General features: G+C 51.6%; 9 protein-coding genes across 9 annotated transcripts; 3 read left to right on the top strand and 6 right to left on the bottom strand.

Moving 5' to 3' along the window:
* Positions 1-676: 676 nt before the first annotated feature.
* On the top strand, positions 677-4,690 carry CI109_103142 (uncharacterized protein; the record flags this gene model as incomplete). Its single annotated transcript, XM_065967244.1, has 14 exons — positions 677-872; positions 969-1,022; positions 1,070-1,301; positions 1,344-1,405; positions 1,660-2,018; positions 2,196-2,352; positions 2,480-2,532; positions 2,583-2,641; positions 2,723-3,058; positions 3,179-3,446; positions 3,503-3,568; positions 3,614-3,796; positions 3,958-3,995; positions 4,102-4,690. 14 exons carry the CDS (start codon positions 677-679, stop codon positions 4,688-4,690), a joined length of 2,652 nt encoding a protein of 883 aa, XP_065823316.1.
* Positions 4,691-4,702: 12 nt separating this feature from the next.
* CI109_103141 (uncharacterized protein) lies at positions 4,703-6,738 on the bottom strand (the record flags this gene model as incomplete). The annotated part of the gene is made up of 3 exons (XM_065967243.1): positions 4,703-5,633; positions 5,681-6,144; positions 6,202-6,738. The coding sequence occupies 3 exons, from the start codon at positions 6,736-6,738 to the stop codon at positions 4,703-4,705; spliced, it is 1,932 nt and encodes a 643-aa protein (XP_065823315.1).
* A 344-nt stretch (positions 6,739-7,082) lies between these two features.
* Positions 7,083-7,534, bottom strand: CI109_103140 (uncharacterized protein; the record flags this gene model as incomplete). Its single annotated transcript, XM_065967242.1, has 3 exons — positions 7,083-7,123; positions 7,192-7,412; positions 7,473-7,534. The coding sequence occupies 3 exons, from the start codon at positions 7,532-7,534 to the stop codon at positions 7,083-7,085; spliced, it is 324 nt and encodes a 107-aa protein (XP_065823314.1).
* Positions 7,535-7,566: 32 nt separating this feature from the next.
* On the bottom strand, positions 7,567-7,891 carry CI109_103139 (uncharacterized protein; the record flags this gene model as incomplete). The annotated part of the gene is made up of 3 exons (XM_032001527.2): positions 7,567-7,644; positions 7,701-7,774; positions 7,837-7,891. The coding sequence occupies 3 exons, from the start codon at positions 7,889-7,891 to the stop codon at positions 7,567-7,569; spliced, it is 207 nt and encodes a 68-aa protein (XP_031864417.2).
* Positions 7,892-8,452: 561 nt separating this feature from the next.
* Positions 8,453-12,734, top strand: CI109_103138 (uncharacterized protein; the record flags this gene model as incomplete). Its single annotated transcript, XM_065967241.1, has 23 exons — positions 8,453-9,456; positions 9,505-9,730; positions 9,782-9,869; positions 9,922-10,073; positions 10,124-10,180; positions 10,233-10,392; positions 10,447-10,474; positions 10,523-10,601; positions 10,656-10,731; positions 10,902-11,001; positions 11,052-11,079; positions 11,132-11,275; positions 11,330-11,368; positions 11,443-11,504; positions 11,560-11,613; positions 11,668-11,805; positions 11,859-11,902; positions 11,956-11,969; positions 12,021-12,046; positions 12,104-12,335; positions 12,395-12,412; positions 12,473-12,599; positions 12,658-12,734. The coding sequence occupies 23 exons, from the start codon at positions 8,453-8,455 to the stop codon at positions 12,732-12,734; spliced, it is 2,973 nt and encodes a 990-aa protein (XP_065823313.1).
* A 145-nt stretch (positions 12,735-12,879) lies between these two features.
* CI109_103137 (uncharacterized protein) lies at positions 12,880-14,690 on the top strand (the record flags this gene model as incomplete). The annotated part of the gene is made up of 3 exons (XM_032001525.2): positions 12,880-12,955; positions 13,034-14,190; positions 14,259-14,690. 3 exons carry the CDS (start codon positions 12,880-12,882, stop codon positions 14,688-14,690), a joined length of 1,665 nt encoding a protein of 554 aa, XP_031864415.2.
* Positions 14,691-14,959: 269 nt separating this feature from the next.
* Positions 14,960-16,789, bottom strand: CI109_103136 (uncharacterized protein; the record flags this gene model as incomplete). The annotated part of the gene is made up of 10 exons (XM_032001524.1): positions 14,960-14,997; positions 15,060-15,242; positions 15,302-15,595; positions 15,656-15,691; positions 15,747-15,841; positions 15,913-15,981; positions 16,037-16,073; positions 16,142-16,276; positions 16,336-16,560; positions 16,687-16,789. The coding sequence occupies 10 exons, from the start codon at positions 16,787-16,789 to the stop codon at positions 14,960-14,962; spliced, it is 1,215 nt and encodes a 404-aa protein (XP_031864414.1).
* Positions 16,790-17,101: 312 nt separating this feature from the next.
* On the bottom strand, positions 17,102-18,720 carry CI109_103135 (uncharacterized protein; the record flags this gene model as incomplete). Its single annotated transcript, XM_032001523.1, has 9 exons — positions 17,102-17,320; positions 17,368-17,517; positions 17,571-17,757; positions 17,811-17,929; positions 18,050-18,229; positions 18,324-18,430; positions 18,492-18,518; positions 18,575-18,625; positions 18,678-18,720. The coding sequence occupies 9 exons, from the start codon at positions 18,718-18,720 to the stop codon at positions 17,102-17,104; spliced, it is 1,083 nt and encodes a 360-aa protein (XP_031864413.1).
* Positions 18,721-19,158: 438 nt separating this feature from the next.
* On the bottom strand, positions 19,159-20,440 carry CI109_103134 (uncharacterized protein; the record flags this gene model as incomplete). The annotated part of the gene is made up of 2 exons (XM_032001522.1): positions 19,159-19,500; positions 19,565-20,440. The coding sequence occupies 2 exons, from the start codon at positions 20,438-20,440 to the stop codon at positions 19,159-19,161; spliced, it is 1,218 nt and encodes a 405-aa protein (XP_031864412.1).
* Between the last annotated feature and the right edge of the window lie 522 nt (positions 20,441-20,962).

Below are 20,962 nucleotides of genomic sequence, written 5' to 3'. Positions count from 1 at the left end.
TACACTCATCCTTGCATCCGTTTTCAACTTGACAAAGCCTTGTGTGTAGGAGTAATGATGCATCGCCTGGCCACAGCCGAGAACCATCGGAGTGCTGCATCGCGCTAAAAGCATGACGAAATCAGAAGTTTGACAGGACTCCCAAATTTGGCTTCGCGAATATACACACGGAAGTTGATGTTGGTGATGGCATCCACAACAGCGGCATGAGCAATTGTAGCGGATCAATATTTCCACATCTAACATTTCCATGTGACTGTTGTCTAGGAGATACGACCGTCCGGCAATCGGTGCATCGCGAAGTGCTGTCATGTATGCTGGCGACTGTTCGAGTATCAAGTGCAAGATGTGTGATTCTGTGCATCATGCGATATGCTGGTCCACCATACGTCGGATGGGATGTGAGTCTTTTCTTATTTCCTAAAGGGGCAGGTACATAAATGTAAGCAAAATAAGCCCACACCCCGCATATCTCAGCCGGTCCCTTAAGTGGGGGGCAGGGGGGGGAAAGCGGAAGCAATTCTGTCGAGACAACGGGAGCATATTTTCGGCGCCAAAGCTAGGTTGGGGGCTCTGTTAAATTGACCACTTCTCCCGTCCATCATCCACGTGACATAACACGATGTTATCGATCATCTCTTTCACTATATATCGTTATACAATACACCAAAAGGCGATGACGGAAACCAGCTCGACCCCCAACGTGGAGGACCTTCTGTCAGAGCTGACACGGCTGCTGGCGGATCTGGAGAAGACGCCTGACAATGTTCAGCTGCTGCGAAGACAGATTCGGCTGATGGAACAGCTGGGTATGACTGCAGAGGTTTTGGATGCCTATGGCCGGTTGTCGTCCTTGGTGATGTTATCTGATGGTAAGTGCGCGCGGGCCAACGACAACTGCTGATGTACAGAGTCATGGCTCGCATACATCAACACGTCCATTGCCAACGCTCAGCAACTCGGTCTAGAGTCGTTTGTTGAGATATTGGAAAAGTTCGATCAAGCGGAGAAGGACTACCTCTGTGAGTTGATTCGTGTTAAGGTCACGACTGCGCTAACGCCTCGCCAGCCCTTGCCGTACTAACCCGACATGTCGAGTTCATCACCAGTTCTTACCAAGCTGCAAAGGATGCGTCAGCTGCCGTTAGCGAGGAGGTCGTGGAGTTCCTCACCCAGGACACCGCTCGGAGCATGCTCAGAGGGGTCGCACAACGAGCTCAGGGCTTACTGAACGAGAGTCAGGCTGTGTGGCAACCGTGGCTAGATTGGGAGTTGCAACAGTTAGAAGGTGCTGCTGATCGGTAAGTGTCTCAGCGCCTTACCGAGCTAATGTTGTCACTAAGCCAATCGGCCCTGGAAAACATCCACACCATCTTCCTCGAACGTATGGCAACCCCCCATCTTGGTGAGTTTCGCGAAGGTGGACCCCACTAACGACCAGACATCGAGACCACGTCCAGTGCCTATTCCACCTTTTGCTCCGAACACTGCCCTCAGGAGTACGAGCAGCGATTGGTCCAAGCGACGCAAGCCGCGCAAGGCGCAAAGACGAAACTATCCTTGGAGAAGCGGTACGGCAAGACAAGGGAGGATTTTGAACAGCAGATTGTACGTGACCCAAACCACACCCTCCGCTAACCTACCAGGCCTACTCGTCAGACCCCGCGTCATCCGCTCAAATCCTAACCTCTTACTCTGCATGGGAATCTGATCAACGACTCAAACCCGGAGGAACCGGCAAAGCTCCCACAGCGGATCACGGCCTTACACGAGCTGTATTCGAACGGACCGTCGCACAGTACGCCAACATCGCTTCCTCCTCCGAGACGACCCTAGTCGACCTTAACGCGTCGATTCAACAGGCGAAAAAGGATAGCAAAGGGAAGGGGAAGCAAAAGTCGCGGGAAGATGTGGCGGAACTCGATACCTTGATGGATCAAAGGAGGGCGGTCGAAGAGGCCATTCGAGCATACAAAGACGCTGAGGCGTCAATATGGGCGAAATACGCTTCATGGGCGGTAAGTGACCTCACCCCCAACTATCGCTGACGGTCCAGGACGACGCTGTGGATGCCGCGGAAGCGAGTGACATACGCCTCAGAGCGGTTCGAGCGTGTCCTCACACCGGTGATGCTTGGTGTCGATTACTTCTCGACATGGTGAGTTGACCACGCCGCGATCGAGGCTAACACCTAGGAACGGAACGGAGCGGAACCTACCGATCTCACTACCACCTTTGAACGGTCACTGTCCCTTGGTCTATTAGAATTCCCCATAGGCCGTTCCATCGATCTCGTAGAGGTATTCCTCTCTCGAGCGGCTTACGAGAGTCGTGTTGAACCACACGAGTCAGGTGAGTTCACCCGCCAACCCGCAGTCAGCTAACAACCCAGGTGCTTCTGTCATGGCAACGATTGTCCGCGGTTTGGAAATGGTGTCAAAGGGTGAGTAATACCTTGAGGGTCTCACTAACATCCCAGCGAACAAACCCGGAGACACAACGTTCAAGTTGGAAAAGTTCATGTTGGAATGGGTAAGTCTCACATTGCGGCTCTCGCTGACCAGCCTCAGTGCGAGACCAAGGCACCCGAGTTACTCGACCAAGCACTCATGCTTCTTGACAAGCCGAGCAAAGCCAGATCGTCAGCGTACCAAATGGTCCTCCTACGCACTGCTGTCTATACGTGAGTGACCCCCTGAGCCGAACACTCACTCACATCCAGCCGGCGAGGTGCACTCGACGATGCGAGAGAGCTCTTCATCAAATCCATACAACGACACGACCTCGACTGGCCAGAGGCCATCTACGAGGCATTCATCCAGTTTGAAAATGTTCACGGTGGACTGGATACACTCTTCGAAGCCAGACAGCATATCGAGAAAGAACAGGAAAAGGTCACCAAGCGCAGGGAGAAAGCGGCCCTCGAAGCGCAATCCTACCAACAATACACCGCGCCTGCTCCCGTCGAAGAGACCGCCGAGCCCATGGTCGTCGACGCCTCCGAACCAGTCCCCCAGCCCGCAAGCGCTCCCGAGGAGGACGACTCGCGGTTGAAGCGGTAAGTGGATTATCTCTCCGAACGGTCTAACATCTCGCAGGGACCGAGAACACACGACCGTCCTCGTCAGTGGTCTGCCTAAAGACACCACCGCCGATCGAATCGAGGCGTTCTTTTTAGAGGTGAGTTCACCGCCTTTTTGTGCAAGGCTGACGCTCAGTGCGGGAGAGTACGAGAGACCATTGTCCTATCGGACGACAACGTGACGACCGACTCCGCGTTAGTAGAGTTCAAGTTAGCAGAGGCCATCCCATTGGTTCTCGCCAAAGATCACAGAAAACTCGACGGCAACGAGATATCCATTTCCATGCTTTGGCGTTCGACCCTTTTCGTGACAAACTTTCCGCGAGAAATGGACGACGAGGCGATTCGCAGGCTGTTTGGACAGGTTAGTGCGAACCTTCAGAACCCACACTGACCGGTTAGTACGGCCGAATCCTTCAGACACGATGGCCCAGTCGAAAGTATTCGGATACCCGGCGGTTCTGCTACATCACCATGGAGTCTCCAGTAAGTGCTTTCGCTCCGAAAAAACGCTCGCTAACACTCTTTCAGTCTGTCGCGCAGGAGGCCACCGTGCTGAACGGATACAAAACAGACGGTGGTTTCGGACTCACCGTTCTGATCTCGGACCCCTCTGTCAAGGCTAAGAGGAGCGACGCCACCAACTCGACCCTGTTTATCGGCGGGCTGAACGCTAAAACGACCGAAGCCGATGTCCGCAGCTTGTTCCACGAGGTGAGTCATTGATCCCTACCCGAAGCTGATCCTGTAGCACGGCTCTATTCGATCACTGAAACTCGGCTGGAACGCGGCGAAACGAGAATGTCGAGGGTTTGCCTTTTTGGAGATGGCCACAGAGGTAAGCCAAGCAGACCCGAAACCAACTAATCTTTTAGGCCGAGGCAAAAGCCTGTCTATCACTGCAGGGCAAGCAGTTCCAGGGACGATATCTCAAAGTCACCATGAGCGACCCCAACTTTGCAAATAAAAAGGATCCCAAACGGTGAGCGCACGCATAAAACCCACGCTGACACGTTTAGCAACCCCGACGACGCTGCTGAAAAACGTTCCCGTTCCGTCCGATTATCCAACCTTCCGGACAACGCCCAAGAAGGTCTACTCCAACAAGCTTTGGAGAAATTCGTCCCAGTCAAGCGTCTGGAAATGTTTGCGAGAAGTCACGAGGCCGTCGCGGAGCTAGAATCGCAAGCGGTGAGTCCAATCCATCATCACTTTCGGCTGACCTTTCAGGACGCGGGTAAACTACTCCTCCGCACCGAACCATTCCTCTTTGAAGGTCAAGAGATCACCATCGCGGAGCAAGCTAGACGACCACCTCCACCTCCACCGACCCCCGCTGCAGGTGCCGCACCCGAGTCATCAACCATGTTCGCCCCTCGTGCCGCCAGAAAAGGCAAAGTCATCGCAAAGCCTCGACCCACAGCTGCTGTCGCGGCGTCGAAACCGAACCAAACACAAGCGGGTCAGGACGATTTCAGAGCTCTCGTCGCGGCAAAGAACAAGCAACGAGAGGACAACCTGGCGGGGGCAAGGGGCGATGCCTCAGGGGAGAAGAGGAAATCAGAAAACGAGGAGCAAGAACAGGACGCGAAGAGACCACGTCAATGATATGCATACACCTTAGCCAATGCCAAAGAGCCTACGCCACCATCTTTTGAATCTGAACCACCCTCCACCTTGCCACCCTGTGCTCCTCGCTTCCGTGCCCACCCACATTCGTCCAGTCCCACACCTGACCACCCCTTCTTCATCCTCCACTTCCACTTTGGGTACTCTGACCACTTTGTGTTCCGTTTGATCATCCACCCCCACAGCGATAGCTTCCCATCTCGCTTCTTCCATCGCTTTGATCCCTCGACCCGGTCTGACAAAGGGGAATCGCACGTCCGTCTTTGCCGTGATAAATCTCGGGAAGAGCCCCATTAACGACTCGGCCTCTTCATCGCTGATGTGCCCAGGGAAGACCCATAGTCTGAAACGAGGTTTATTCAGATCCGCCTCTTCCACCGCAATGTCATCCTCTGTTGGATCGTCCTCGTCATCCTCCGTGACAGCATAGCTGTTGGGATCCGATGTATCGCTCATCGTCCTTCGACTCAGTAGATGCACTCTGTCTTCAGAGGTTTGGTCGTAACCGAGAGATGGTCTGGACCCATCCACCATCGCTTCGAGCTGTTCGACCACGTTCCCGGACAAAGGTTGCAATGGGTTAGGGATGGTTGGCGGAGCACGACGAGATCGAGGTGGGGGTGGCGCTGGACCGCGTCGGTTTTTCTGGCCATTACGAGGGTCGATGAACGGATCTGAGATGGCTCGCGACCGCGAGTCAGCCTTTCGAGATGGAAGAGCAGGTACCGATATCAACTCCTCTTGCGGGTCAAAACCCGACAACTGATGCGGCGAGGGTTGTGTGTGTCGCGGCCTTGACTCCGAGTACGACCTCGGGATCGTCCGTATACGTCGCAATTTCGGCGGCGACGTAAGAGGTTGATCTTCAAATCCGAGAACACCCTTGAGCATCGTCACAGCCTCGTGCATGAATTCGGTACCGCTGCGACATTGTCAGATATATATATATCTTTTTGCAGCTGAACTCACCCAGACTCCAAAAACACCGCATCATCAATCTCCCACACGATCCGATTCCCCCCACCACCTGCCCGTCTCTGATCGCCGCGACTCTGAGCACGCAAACTACCCCACAACCCACGAAAGAACGGCTCCACGCCCCCAGAATTACTCGTACACCACGTCGAAACAAATTTCCCCATCCGATCACGACGCTCCGCCCTCGCCCGAACCCCTACAAGTTCCTGTCGCGCCAAAGGGGTGATGGAAGCCGAAGCGACCGTGCTGGAGATCAAAGCGTGGAAGGAGGAGATTCGAACGCGGAGATGGTGCAAGTGGGCCAGAGATCTGAGGGAAGATTGTAGTCTTGTATACGCAGCTCGATGGGAGGGTGGAAGCGCGGCAAGCGTGGAAGATATGTACGATGCGGATTCTTGTGGGGGAGAGGGGGAAAAATAAAACTGTCGACAGTGATGTGCGAATAGTTGCAAATCCTAACGTTAGGCTAGGTAAGCGTTCGCTCCAAAGCGTTACATTGAAGAAACACTCACGGCCGGCTTGGGACTGCTCACGCCTTCCACCCTATTGTAAGCACCTGGCCCTTCACGTCCACTGTACACACTCCCCAAAGGGGGACTATGAACTGAACCATCTCTACGTGGTCGAGCTTGACCATGTTCCGACCCTCGTCTGACCGCCGGCGGTTGCAACGTCGAATCATTCGAATCTCGACGCGTCCATTGACTATGTCTTGACGGTGCTCTTGAACCAGGAGTGACCGGTGGTGATCTAACGCGAGAAGGACCGTCTCCACCACTCGTCGCTGCTATGCCCGCTAGCCCGCCAGGACGGGCTCTTGGTTGGGGTGGAAGGGTGGTGGGTGAATCAATGGATGGGGGGAGATTGTAAGCGAACCCCGGTCGTGCGGGGGAGTGACCCGCTGAACGGATAGACGAGCTTGAGGGCAGAGTGTGAGTATTAACTCGCAATGGTGGTGGACGAGGCGCTCGCGTCGTTGATGATGATGGTCGAGAAGTCGGAGGGGAAGGTGGATAATTGGAATGTGGGTCAAACGTTGATTTAGACATGGCGTCGTGCTTCGTCAGGGGACCAGTGATGTCGCTGGGCCACCAACAAGCATCCCAACGTCTGAGACGAGGTGTATAGTTTGCAAGTGATGAACGAGATCAAATTCAACAATACGACTGATCAAGATTGTTCAGGGATGCAACAGCCGAAATGACGCGCGCGCATCAACCGATATTCAATTCATCCATCCCATATCCACAGGTACATAAAAAGCTACACAGTGTCAAGCACAAACAGCATACTGAACAAGACTGTCATATCCTATCCTAGATTTACTTGCGGTCACTAGAGGGGTGCACGAGCGTAAGCAGGCGTCCTTTGTACTCCTTTGTGTGCGTTAAACTTACCGGTTGAGGAACACGTAGCCGCCGTTGAGGTAGGTCGCTAGTGAGTCGCACGATTTTTAGCATTTCTCAGCTTTGAGGTGTAGCAGAAAACGCCAGACGACTCACCGTAACCCAACCAAGCGCAGTAAGGGGCAAGGAACCAGGTGGTGCTGAAGGGGGTGCTCAAACCGTGCATCTTAACGGTCATCGCGGTGACGGTACCGGTCAAGGCGAGGAGGTGAGCAAGACCGACTTCCTTCTGCTTGGCGACAAAGAAGACGGGCATATATAGCAAGTTCAAGGCTAGCTGACCGTAGTAGAGCTGGAGAGCTTGGTCGGCTTGAGCTCTAAGAGAGGTCGAGGTGATCAGCGGAAAGTTGAACGGTCAAAATGCGGACTAAACTTACGTTCCGCCCGGGGTGACAGCGGCGTCAAACGCTCGGACCGCCAAGTGGGAAGAGTAACCCATGAGACCGTAGAGGATGGTCCACACCTATTTTGTCAGCTATGTTTGTTGTCATTGTCACTCACAGGTCCGAATGCCTCTCGAGGAGGGTTTCCGGGAGGAGGGGTCAAGGTCTATGGTGTAGTATAAGTATCTCCCCCGCGACGCGCCACAGACGAGTCACACTCACCTTGAACCAGTTGCTCCTGGTGCTCTGACCAGTAACGTAGCCACTAAGAGCTCCGAGACCGATAGGGAGACCGACTGTAGGAGTAATGCATAAGCTCGTATCTTGTACGTGGGAGGCCAAGACCATGTTTACTCACCCGCGAGGAAGGGGTTCCTGGCGACGTCGAAGAGGATTTCAGGTAAAGGCGACATTGTTGCTTTGGTGTTGGGTTGAGTGGATTAAGAGTGAAAAGGCTAGTTGTATGAGTGTGTGGTGGTAGATGAACAAGAGAGGGGGGGAGCTTGTGTTGTTGTGTCTTTATACAGATACATAACTAACCGTTTCCCTACAATCAGGTGACAATTTCGTTGCGTACTTGGAGGAGGGAAAGAAGAGTATGACGTAGTAAAGGGTTGAAAGGTGTACTATAACCTAAATGGGAGGAGCAAGCAAACATTCACCGCCACATTTCAATCCTTCCTCTTCCCACCGTACGTGGCTGTTTTTACTTGTTTGGCTCTTGACGGAAATTGAATTACGTAAAACCCTGTCTGTCACTCAAAAGTCGCGAAATGTAATGTAAACACAACTCGCAGCCAAGCCCAGCCTGTAAATGTCACTAAAGCTAACTGCGATCTTTGACTGCTACCTCCTGATACCTTTTATCCTCCCTTTTCTCTCTGTGTATAGTCATTCCTTCTCAAGCATCACACTCTTTTGACAAATCCACGCCTGGACATTCCCCTCTCACAACCTTGAGGACAGACTTCGCAATGCCAGTCTCGTCACGAAAACCTCCCCCAAGCCCCCATGGGTATTCCTACCTCGCACCCGCAGCGGGTCCTGCGTCGACACTCAACAGCTCTTCGTACGCCCCTTATGGTGGTCAAGCGTCAAGGCAACATTCCCCTGCCCCTCCCTATGAGACACAACGTTCCCCTGATCCTTTCGCCAATGCTCGCGCCTTGTCGTATGGACCTTCTGGACCCGCAAATCCTCCCATGATTGCTCCTGCCTACGATCCCCCTTATGCATCGCCCCCTCCTATGCGAATCAATGCTCCCATCGCTCAACCTCTAAACACTCCCTCTCGGCTACCCTTCTTCGAAGCCGCCCTCGCTCGATCGAGGGGAGAAGCGGTTCCCGATCCAGTACAGGACACCGCCTATGGACAACCCCTTCCATCATACCTTGTACCACCGGATCCCAATCATCCCAACCTAGCCATCGGTTTCACGCAATCGAATACCGTGCGCTTTGCGACGGGTCAAAATTCCCGTTACACACGAGAATTCTCCCGTTCACCCTCCCCAGGAGCAGACGACAGCTTCGACCAAAACGAGACAATGGACTACGGCTACGGAGCGGATCAAGATGTGGAGAAAGCTTTACTGGCAGAGGAAGATCGTCGGGCGGAAGCCATGGGCGAGAAGGGATGGAACGAGAAACTATCCTCGCTAGGATTCACCTCTGGAGCAGACGATGGGGATCTATCATTACCGCCGTTCCGAGGCGCAGCCGTTCCAGCGATCCATGTCCGAGGACCCACAACATCAACTTTCGATAACGGCGACATGGCCGCTTCCAACACACAACATTTCGGACCCGCCCCGACCGGTCGAGTCGGTAGAAGAACACACAACGCAGCTGGACATCGACGTATCAAGCAGTCTGCGACCCTCGATGAGAATGGTTTCTTCGCCGTGGATATGCCTATCCCCACGAGACTGGCACAGTTCCTCCCGGTGAAGGGTGTGGAAGAGCAGAAGAGCACAAGGTGAGTTGAGACATTCGTTGGGTGATCACGCTGACTCTGCCAATTCAGGTATACCGCTGTCACTACCGACCCTGACGGATTCCCCACTTCTGGTCTTCGTCTCCGTCAAAACACCTTCGACCCGCCTCGTCAAACCGAACTCTTCATCGTTATCACCATGTACAATGAGAACGCGGAGCTCTTTTGCCGAACCCTATACGGGGTGATGAAGAATATCGCTCATCTCTGTGGTAGAAAGAACTCTCGAGTATGGGGAAAAGATGGATGGCAGAAGGTGAGCTGAAGCGTAGGTTTCGTGGGGGTCGAACGCTAACACCACCTTTAGGTCGTCGTGTGTATCGTGGCGGATGGTCGAAAGGCTGTCAATCCAAGAGTCTTGGACTGTCTAGCCGCTCTGGGTGTTTTCCAGGAAGGTGAACTTGCGAACCTCTCTTTCGCCAGTGCAGTTTGCTGACTCACACCTAGGTGCTATGACCAACATGGTCAAAGACCGTCCCGTCACGGCTCACGTCTTCGAATACACCACGAGTTTCGCTTTAGATGCCGATTTGCATTTCAAGTACCCCGATAAGGGTATTGTGCCCTGTCAGATCATCTTCTGTCTCAAGGAAAAGAATGTGAGTTGTCCTTTTAAGGTGGCTTTGATCCGACTAATCATGATCCGTAGGCTAAGAAAATCAACTCACATCGATGGTTCTTCAACGCCTTTGCGCCGTTGCTATCGGTCAGTACATAGTTGCCCGTCCGCCGGACCTACCAGCTGAACTGCCTTGTAGCCAAACGTCTGTATCCTCTTGGATGTCGGTACTCGTCCTGAGACAAAGTCGCTGTATTATCTGTGGAAAGCGTTCGATCTCAACTCAAACGTCGGTGGTGCTTGTGGTGAGATCGCGACGTTCAAAGGCAAGACGTGGAGGGGCTTGTTGAACCCCCTTGGTGAGTGTTGATTTCATTACTTCTGATGGTTCGTGCTGATCCTTGCCGTAACAGTCGCTGCCCAATGTTTCGAGTACAAGATGTGTGTAGTATGATTGACACCTGAACGACCTTGACTGACACGCCATAGGTCAAACATCTTGGACAAACCCCTCGAAAGTCTGTTTGGCTATTGTACCGTTCTTCCCGGTGCCTTCTCAGCGTATAGGGTGAGTGCAGCAACACGGTTCTACCCACTGCGCTCCACTGATGGAACGAAACAGTGGATTGCATTGCAAAACAATGCGGACGGTACTGGTCCCCTCGCATCCTACTTCCAAGGCGAGCAATTGCATACCGGTAACGCTGACACTTTCACGGCAAACATGTGAGTACAATTACGGCCTGCTTGAGACAACGCTGACGCCTGTGTCGCAGGGTATGTTTACTATTTCAGCCCCAGTTGATGTCTAACTAAACTGTTCTACAGTACTTGGCCGAAGATCGAATTTTGTGTTTCGAGATTGTAGCGAAGAAAAAGGCAAACTGGGTGTTGAAGTTTGTCAAGTCGGCTGTTGGTGAAACGGATTGTCCCGACACTATTCCAGAATTCATCGCACAACGAAGAAGGTGAGCAAGAATATGGAACTTGACCGGCCGATTGCTGACGCTGCATTCAGATGGTTAAACGGATCATTCTTTGCAGCTGTAAGTTTTCACGTTCACATCGCCGCCCGCGCTACCACTAACTTGTCTATAGGTCTACTCCCTCATTCACGTTGCCCAGATTTGGCGATCGGATCATTCCCTCATCAGGAAGCTAGGCTTGATGCTTGAGTCTGTTTACAACGCGCTAAACCTGGTCTTCTCGTGGTTCTCCCTTGCCAACTTCTACATCTTTTTCGTGAGTGACCTGAAGTGGTACATTTGAGGAGAGAGCCTTAACGAGTCCCCTCAGGTGATTCTCACGAGCGCTCTTGAGAGCGAATCATTCAACGTGCCGCACATTGGCATCCTCAATTCTATAGCACAGGTACGCTGCACCGGTTGATTCATCGCTGACATTATCAGTATGGTTATCTGGGAGCCCTGGTCGCGTGCTTCATCTTCGGGATGGGAAACAGACCTCAAGGGTGAGCATCTGCTGCGCTCCTCCACTCGCCGCCAAAGGCTGACGGATCATATCAGCTCTCCTTGGAAATACAAGTCTACCATCTACTTTTTTGCCTTGTTGACAACGTAGTACGTCCGGCTCGAAAATCAATTTCTTGACCTGGGTTGATCGTCATCTTTTAGTATGCTGGTCTGTGCTGTTCTCTGCACCATTCAAGCGGTCAAGAATTTCAGTAGTCCTGTATTTGCCCGGATGGTCGTGTCTGTCATCTCCACGTACGGTGTCTACATCGTCTCAAGTCTGCTTGCGCTTGATCCTTGGTGAGTCCATGTAAGGGTTGCGCAAGAACCAAACTCTAACCAGTTTTCCAAAGGCATATCTTGACGTGTTTTGTTCAATACATCCTTTTCTCGCCGAGTGAGTGCTCTCATAATGCCGCTGGGAAGTAGAAGCTGACCCTCCATATTTAGCTTACGTCAATGTTGTAAGTATGGTCAACATGGATGTGTATGAAGCTAATCTTTCCTGTGTGTAGCTCAACGCATATGCGTACTCCAACTTGTACGTTGTCCCACGGTCCGCGCAAGTAGTCGACTAGGTCGCTGACACATCCTTCAGACACGATCTGTCGTGGGGCACAAAAGGATCAGATGCCGCGCAAGAGAGCGACCTCGGAGCAGTTCAAGGGGTTGGCAAGCATGTCGAGGTGGAGCTCGTTTCCGCTCAACAGGATATCGATATCGCATATCAAGACGCGTTGGACAACATCCGGCTGAAGAGGGCAAAGGTGGATGACGAGGCCGGACCGAAGAAAGCAGGACTGTCCGAACAAGCCCAAAAAGATGTCTACGTGAGTCTTGCAGGATGATTTCGTAGTCACAGGACTGACTCGAGCTATTTTCTCCTTAGGCCAACTTTAGAACCAACGTGAGCTTTCGCTAGACGCATGCATGAGATTGTGACAACTGACAACTCACACCGTTACAGCTTCTTCTCTTCTGGTCACTGTCAAATGCTCTTCTCGCCAGTCTCATCTTGTCAGGCGGCGGCTCCTCATCCACATTCGATGGTGCGGGTGACACTCGTACATCCATCTACATGCTCGTGATTCTCGGTGAGTCGCTTCCATCAAGGTAAATCATCTTGCAATGCTAATCTGTGCCCCTTACCAGTCTTTGTCGCTGGCATGTCCCTTTTCCGTTTCATCTGTTCTACGTTGTACTTGATTGTCCGATTGTTTGCCGGGTAATGGACGATTGTGTCAATCATATAGACAGATGCCAAAAATGTAGAAACATTGCAATTTGCCACCAAAGTCAATCGGACGTGATAAAAAGCAATCTCGCGACGTTGCGCATTACACCACTTGATCTATACTCACCATTTCATCCTTGATGCAAACGAAAAGTCATGAGATCGTCCAAGCATTGCGAGACGAGTATCGTGATGAAAAGCTGCAGACTACTCGAGGTGGGTGCCGTGCATGCATCCATCGTGTTCGTGCTTCACGTTGGTTGTACTGTTAACCTCATACTGTTGTGTTCCCAGATATAGCAGCATGCGGACCAGCCGTACTCGTCCTTCTAGTCCGTTCGTCACAAGCGCTGCTGGGCCATGTGACCTCCCAGTCAATGATGTCCTCAGACGCCGTACAAACGAAGCAGAGTCCAACCACTTCGCACTTCGAGATCAACCTGACTCTCAAGACGCTCTTCACTCTCGCTCAGGAGAGTATCAACTCGATCCCCTTCAATCTCGTCCCTCGTCATTGGCTTCGGCTGTATACCGACACTTCTCTCCTTCTCAGCCTTAGTGATCTGATCTTTGACGATGATACGAATGTCGGCAAACGAAGGAAGGTCTGGTTGGACTTTGTGAGAAGATTGGATATGGCAATCATTGTAGCTGGAGCTCTTGGCGAGAAGAGGGCGGAATGGATCCAAGATACAATCAAGGAGATCCAGCGGACGAAATTGGGTCATCGCATATCCAACTCGAGCGACGAAGAAAGACCTACAAAACGAGCTCGAGTGAAGATATCCACCCCCGCCATCGACGCCTCTTCGTCGACCACATTGATGTACGCACCAAACCCCATTCCAGTACTTGGAACTCCCCCTTCCCTGACTCGTTATCTCACGCATCACATCGACCATCCGTTCATTCTCCGAGGACATCTCACCGAATCATGGTCGGCTTCAAAGAAGTGGCAGTCTGCAAAGTATCTGCTGGACCAGGCGGGAGAAGGGCGGGTTGTTCCTGTCGAGATTGGAAGGGCGTATGATGATGAGGAATGGGGTCAGAAGATCATCCCGTTCAAGGAGTTCCTACGACGGGCGGGATTTGATGTTCAAGACGATGATGATGTGGTTCACGCAGGCGACGAGGGAAAGCTCACAAAACAAAGAGAGAGATTGAGAGACGAGGAAAGCGTAGAGGATGAGGGTGGAGCAGACGAAGACGATTCCGGACATTCCACCGAAGCTCACGGATCGAAGACCCCTCCGCTATATCTCGCCCAGTATGGCCTTTTCGACCAGTTCCCAGAACTGGCAAGAGACATATCTTATCCCGATTACGTCTGGTCGGAGCCCCCGATCCCGGTCGACGTGCCCTCGTACTCGCCGCCCCAGACAGAAGACGGAGTGATCGTCAATGTTTGGATAGGTAGTGGTGGTTCCGAGATTGTCAGTCCGGCGCATACCGTGAGTCGATCCACTAACAACTGTCTCTCGAACGCATATCGGGGCTGATATGTATGGCTGTGTTCCAGGACCCATACTACAATTGCTATGCGCAGGTACTCGGTCAAAAGAGAGTATGGCTCGCCCCTCCGTCTTGTGGGCCGTACATGCACGCGTACGGCTCGGGTCAGACGAATCCCGGAGCTGAAGACGATCAAAATCGCTCCGAAATCAATTTAGATCAGAACTATACCGACAACGATGAGAACACTTCTGGTCTCGCCGAGAAATACATGACGAATACTTCCAAAGTGCCGATCTTACGACCGTTGCCCAGGGAACACAGCGACTTCCAATCCTTAATACAAGGGGAATTTCCCGACTACCACGAACACGTCTGGCCGGTCAGCTTGGAAGCTGTTTTGCAACCGGGAGATCTGATGGTCATGCCTCCTGGTTGGTGGCACGCGATGAGAGGAGAGGGTGACGGTCCAGGCTGGAGCGTTTCAATGTGGTACTAGGAGCTCGGATAGTGAGCGGTCTTTTGCGTCGTGACAAATAGGAGCAAGTATGAAAGTAATCCCGCACAACTAGGGCAGCGTCCGTTGAATATCCCCGGAGCTCACGCAGATGTATATGTAACACAGCGAATCTCCGCTGCATAGCTCTAGGTATAACGTTGCGTTATTGAAAGATGTCAAAGGTATAACAAGTACATCGCATTCGTCCTCGTGATTGCCCTATCCTGTGTCACATGCGACACCAAACGCTCCCCTACAAGTCCGCCCCCTTAACGTCCAATAGCATTGGGTTGGTTCCACGATAGCACTGCCACACACAAATCTCATCAGCGTCTCCAGAGTAAAACACAATCCATTCGCAAGACTCACGTGTCATGTCTCCCAACTTTCTTGGTTTGACAAGATGTCTGATCAAACCGGCCAAAGCGAGAACCACACAGAGGATGGCAGCTCCGATATACGCCCATCCTAAGAAGGGTTGTTTGCCGCCGATCCAAGATACGGTGGAAATGACGATGGACTTTGTTCCGCTAAACTGCTTGACAGGGTAGTCTGATAACGAACGTTGTCAGTTGGATCTCATACCCACCAAACAAGAGGGACTCGCTCACTCATGTAGGCAGACACCCTGTATCTTCCCTGTGACATCACCTCTTTATCGTTTCGAGCCCATAATTTTCTGAAAGTGGGAAGAGCCGCGACCCTCATCCAAATCTGGAAATGCTCATCTTCCCGTAGTTTGGGGAAACCGTCGACATAGCCGTTGGGGTACTTGAGCGCCCAGTTAGGAGGCGGTACGACGTCAGTGGGGTTATCGTAGCCTGGCTTGTCAACATAGTTCTTGGCGATACCTCCCCATGCGATGCCGGACTCGGTAAAGTTGTATGTCTGGTTTTGGGCACCGTCTATTAAGTCGCTGTATGTCAGCTGGAGTACATGTTGGCAATAAAGAACGCAATACTCACTCTGAGGGTTGAGCATAGTAACGGGAAGGAATGTGTCTGCAAACACACGCGTGATGTCAGCTGCTTTCCTGGTCATGCACGATCGACACACCATTGAAGACACTGTTGGCGATCAGACCACAAGGGTAGATGGGCTTGCCATCTCTCGAAGTGATAGGTTTGCAATCTCCGTCGTCGAGGTCGGACCTACAGTGTCACACGGGATAATCCCAGCTGAGCTTTTATTTTGTCGTGAACGAGAGACATTGTCCACTCACGCCGAGCGGAAATCTCCTGTCAATTGACTCGTATCGAGACTCATCACATATCGTCGGTGGTTCTGGTAGCTAAGTAGCGCATTCAGATCAGCCACGCTTCAACGAGCGACAAATATCAGCTTACAAGTTTGTCAACTTGTAGTACAAGAAAACGCCAGGTCCTGTGATCAAAGAATACTAGGTAAGCAGACTGCTTCTGCGCCTGAGGAGATGAAAGAACGCGTCTTACCCAAGTCGTACGGAACTTCGAATTCGATCTCGCATCTCGCCTGTTGTCCAACCGGCCTTGAGCTATCGTTACTGAAAGACCAAGTAGGTGCTGCGATGGCAGACTTTGTCGTGGGAGCGGAAGTCTTCAAATCGTCTACAATGCTGTGTCAGCCAAACAAGTGACTAAGCAATGCGTTGTGGAAGAACACTCACATCCATACGCGCTACTAGGCATGGCTGCAAAGGTCCCATCTGACGGAGCGCTCGCATCACATTGGGTATAATCGAGAGTGATCGTCGTGACTTTCCCGCTACCCCATACGATCAAAGCTCCTATAGGAGCGAAGATGAGACCGATGATGAATAGTGTGGGCAGGACAGCTTTCGGCGTAAGGATGGGTTGCCAAGCCTTGAGTCGTTGTTGTTTGAATGCAGTGTCTATAATTCAGGAAGTGTGAGCTATTTTCAGTCCTGTACATCATCATCCATATGGTGATTGTTGTGTCACTTGTTCACGAGGACGCCGCACAACACCGCCGGTTGTTGACAAAAACCAGTACTCACTTGCCGGTCTCTTTGACCATTTCACCTTCTCCTTCTCTGCAGGTGCTCCATCCCCATTGTTCTCCGCCGCCTTTGCCTTGGCCTTCCTGTTGAAGATGGCCATGATGAGTGTGATGTGTAGTGGAAAGCTATGTAAATGAGGAATGGACTATAAAGAAAGAGTTAGTAACGAGCCGCGAGAATGAGAGACGTCGCTTGCTCACGCACGCCGAAGTGCACTCTCGGGTTTGTTTTCAACAACCTTGTTTTCCCTTTTATCGGTTTAGGCGCGCCTATTTGTCTGTCTCGGTCACCGATTACAGTCACAGCATTATCAGATATCACGGAGTGGACACACGCAACATTAAGCTATTAAGCTGTACTTATATGCATTACAACAATATTACCTGAACTACAAGATCATGCTTCCACAGCCCTATGCAAAGACCAACTTCCGTGCTACATTTTTCCCAGCGGTGGGCGATTCGGCCTTTCGCTTCATCGCGCCACTGCCACCACCCTCTGCTCCCAATAACGGCTTGCCTTTCGTTTCATCCGGTGCCAACGCGCGCGGTCGGAGCTCGGCAAGAGGCTTTGGCAAAGCTATAGGTGCGGTCGGCCGAGGGTAGGAGGTAAAGAACCGGTGTTGTAACGCCTGTAAACGTGTCAGCGTAGATCATGTTGTGTATCGTATCAGCCTACCTGTTTGGCAGATGGTCGACTGGGGGGATCATATCTTAACATTTCCCTAGCGAGATCTTGGCCTTCTCTGCCTATAGATGATATCATGTTCCACCATGCGTTTTTGGGATATGACCCCAGTTCGTGGTAATCTGGCAGCTTGGTGTGACCCTGTGCACAAACATCAGTGCTCATCCTTTCTCAATCCTTTTTCTCTCACTCACTGGCCAATCTTGTTCTGTCGGTGTCCCCATCGCGTGGAATGTCTTCTTCAACTGGTCGATGTCCGTCTCACCCGCCAAGAAGGGGACCCTTAAGATCAGCTCCACGAAGATAGTCCCCATGGACCAGATATCGACAGCAGAGGAGTAGTATCGAGAGCTGAATAGAAGCTCTGGGGGACGATACCACCTGCGCCGACCAGCCGATTAGCGAAGTGCGACGTCTTCATGCCAAACACCCACCTGGTGATGACTTGACAAGTCATCTTGCTCCCGGCGTCCGCAAACTCCCTCGCCAAACCGAAATCCGCTATTTTCAGCTCCCCATTGGTGGCTATCAACAAATTGTTTGGTTTCAGATCCTACGTTCGACGACTTACGCGTCAGCCGATGTTCTATTATAAGGATCGAAATGGTAAGAAAAAAAGGAAAGGAGAATACTGCGCCAGGTCTGGGGAGTCGTTGGAAAGACAAAAGCTCACTCGATGTAAGACTCCGTTGCGATGTATGTACTCCAACCCTCTCAGAGACATCGCCATCCAGCTCTTGATGTCCGCATTCTGGAAAATCAAAGCTTTATCTCGAATGACAGCTTCCAGATCGGTATCGAGAAACTCGAGAACCAGGTTGATATTCTGTTTCACGGAGAAGACGTCGAGTAACTGTTCGATATGCCAGTAAACTGCATCAGCACATAATTCGTCTTGGCCGGCTTTGCTTTGCCACCGAAGGTGTGTGGAAGGGTTGAAAGCTTACCGCGATGATATTAGGATGTCTTAGTTCTTGTAAGAACTTGACTTCTCTCAGCGCTGTCATATCTAAACCATCTTTCATCTCTCCAACTTTGATTTTCTTGATAGCGACTTGTTTGTCGGGTGGTCAGACCTGAACACGACGTGTCTCCTTCTCATATCATCAACTCACCCTTGCGTTTGGTCGCCTTTTCCACGCCTATGGGACTGGGCATTAGGTAATAGTCGATGCAGACTCGCCGAGTTTAGACGCACCTTTGTACACATTCGCAAAAGTACCCTCTCCAATCTTCACCCCTTTCACCCCTGCTCACCAATCCATCAGCACTGCGGGGATATTGAACAACGGCGCACCCACATCTTTCAGCCCTCTGAGTGTTCTCACGAGCTGCGAGATCCATATTGGTGTTGCTGATTGACTCGGTGTTGAGCAAAAGTAGCAACAAGATGTAAACGCTGGATACGAATGATAGAGCTGTAGATAACTTGACCCTGCGGGGCCCTCCCCTCTATTTCCGGGTTATTGTCAATAGGCATGCATGCAAATAATGATTGGTGCGTACTATTTATATGGCAAATGTGTAGAGAGAGTACATGCAAACACAGACAAAGAAGAAGCTTATTTTAGTCGTTCATGATGACGCTGATGCTGATGATGATGCATGTTGAACGACGAAGATTCAGAGTACGACGGGGATTCCAGAGCAAATTAACGTTTAAACCCTCGGAATGAGAAGAACGTCTTTCTCCCCTGAATACAGAAACTAATATAGCGGGTTTGTATGAATGGGCTCTTGTATATGAAACGAATACGCCTTGTCGCCAGGTAACTGATCGCGTCATCGGTTGTGATCGACAGAGGATGATGAACCAGGTCCAGGTTTGTACGGACGAAGTGGGAATGAGGGTGAGGGGAGAGGTGCGCCGCCGTGTCCATGACCGTCAGGAGTTATCGCAGTACGAATCGGAGGCAAACGAAGAGGAGGAAGATGGATTCCAGGTGATTTGCCATCTGAAGGGCCTGGATGATGGGGGTACGACTCGGGGTGTTCAATCTTCGTCAGACCACTCGGACCTGAAGCTAGCGAATTTGTGTACGAAGTTGATGTAGGATAGGCTGCGTTGTTCAAAGGAGCCAATTCCAGAGATGGAAGGTTCGGTCGAGGGAAATGGTTGGTGAACTGTTCGAGCGACGTCAGCGCCAAGCGCTGTTTCGTTGTTGCACAGGGGAAAGCATGGACTTACCTTTTCGCCGTCTGGCTGTTCTCGTCGACGGGCCTGTTCTGTTCGTCCAGATCTATCCCAATCCTGCCACCGCCGCAGTTCGTCGCGCATCCGCTCGTTCTCATCGGTAACAATACGTAGCTCGTCTTGCAACCGTCTGTTGGCTGATTCGAGCGCTGCTACCCGTACATCCACGTCAACCGGAGGCTCGCGACGCTCAGGAGAAGCAGGTCGGTTGGACGGTGGCTCTTGACGAGTGTTGGAAATTCCATCTGGTCCCCATGTTTTATCGCCATGATAATCATCATGTGAAAGTCGTAAAGCCGATGAGCGACCTTGAAGAGAAGGCGATGGACCAGCTATCTGAGCGAGCTCGTCTAAGCGTCTTAACAAGACTTCTTTTTCTTGTTCTAAATCCTTGACTCTCTCCTCCAAACTGTCCTGATATCCCTTCTTTCGACTTCTAAATCGCTGAGCGGCCAATCGATTAGCTTCTCGTCGTCGAACGGTGAGATTGTCTTCACCGCGACCTCTTCGTGACCCAGAAGATCTGTATTCGTTGGAAGAGCTGCCCGGTTGAGCGGGTGTACGATGAAGGCTGTTCAGATCATGATGCGACGGATTAAGATGTCGGTGATTATACGAGTCTTCGGGTGAAAGGGTGTAAGAATGTCCAGATGTCCTGAACTGATCGGAAGAAGAATTCGATGACGACGGAGAGGCTATTCTATCCTGTCCGTGTCTGCGCCCATCGCGCTCGCGCTCTCGTTCTCGTCCGTACCCGTGTCCATGTCCATCTGAGGAACCGTATCCACCATCGGCCGCCAGGCTGCGATGAGTGTTCGAGGGGAGGCGACCATCGGTATCCGAATACGACGGCCCAGGATGGAAAGGCATTCTGAGCTAATGTCAGCCTTTGGATCTGGTAAGACGGTTCGTCGACACTTACCAATTTCTGGTCTTGAATCACGTTGAGAGATTAAGTACCGAAAAGAGTGAATTGACAGGATGAAATGAAATCACTGGTGGGAAAGTGTGGTATCGAACGGAGGTATATATTATACGATATCTACAGTCTACCAGATGTATTACGTGGCAACGGGGGCAGAGGAGTAAACGATGAAAGGAGGGAAGAAGAAGAAGAAAGGAAGGGAGACGGGACTGTGTATATGGTTATTTCTCAAAATGTTGACTGACGATGCGGATCTTGGAGGAGGAGGAGTGTGACGGGATAGATTAAAAAAAGGGGAAAGATTCCAGTAAAGGTAGAATGGGCAATAGGCTATGGTATTTTTATGACTAGTAGTATGACTAACAAAGAGAGACAACAGTGGTCATGATCATCTGCGCCACCTCACCTGGGTGTTTTGATCCAGAGCACCTGGAGGGGATTATAGCGAAGCGTGCCGATGCGACCAG

The sequence above is a fragment of the Kwoniella shandongensis genome, chromosome 5 (genome assembly GCF_008629635.2).
Source record: "Kwoniella shandongensis chromosome 5, complete sequence".
Classification (NCBI taxonomy): Eukaryota; Fungi; Basidiomycota; class Tremellomycetes; order Tremellales; family Cryptococcaceae; genus Kwoniella; species Kwoniella shandongensis.
This window is presented reverse-complemented; position numbering and strand designations above follow the sequence as displayed.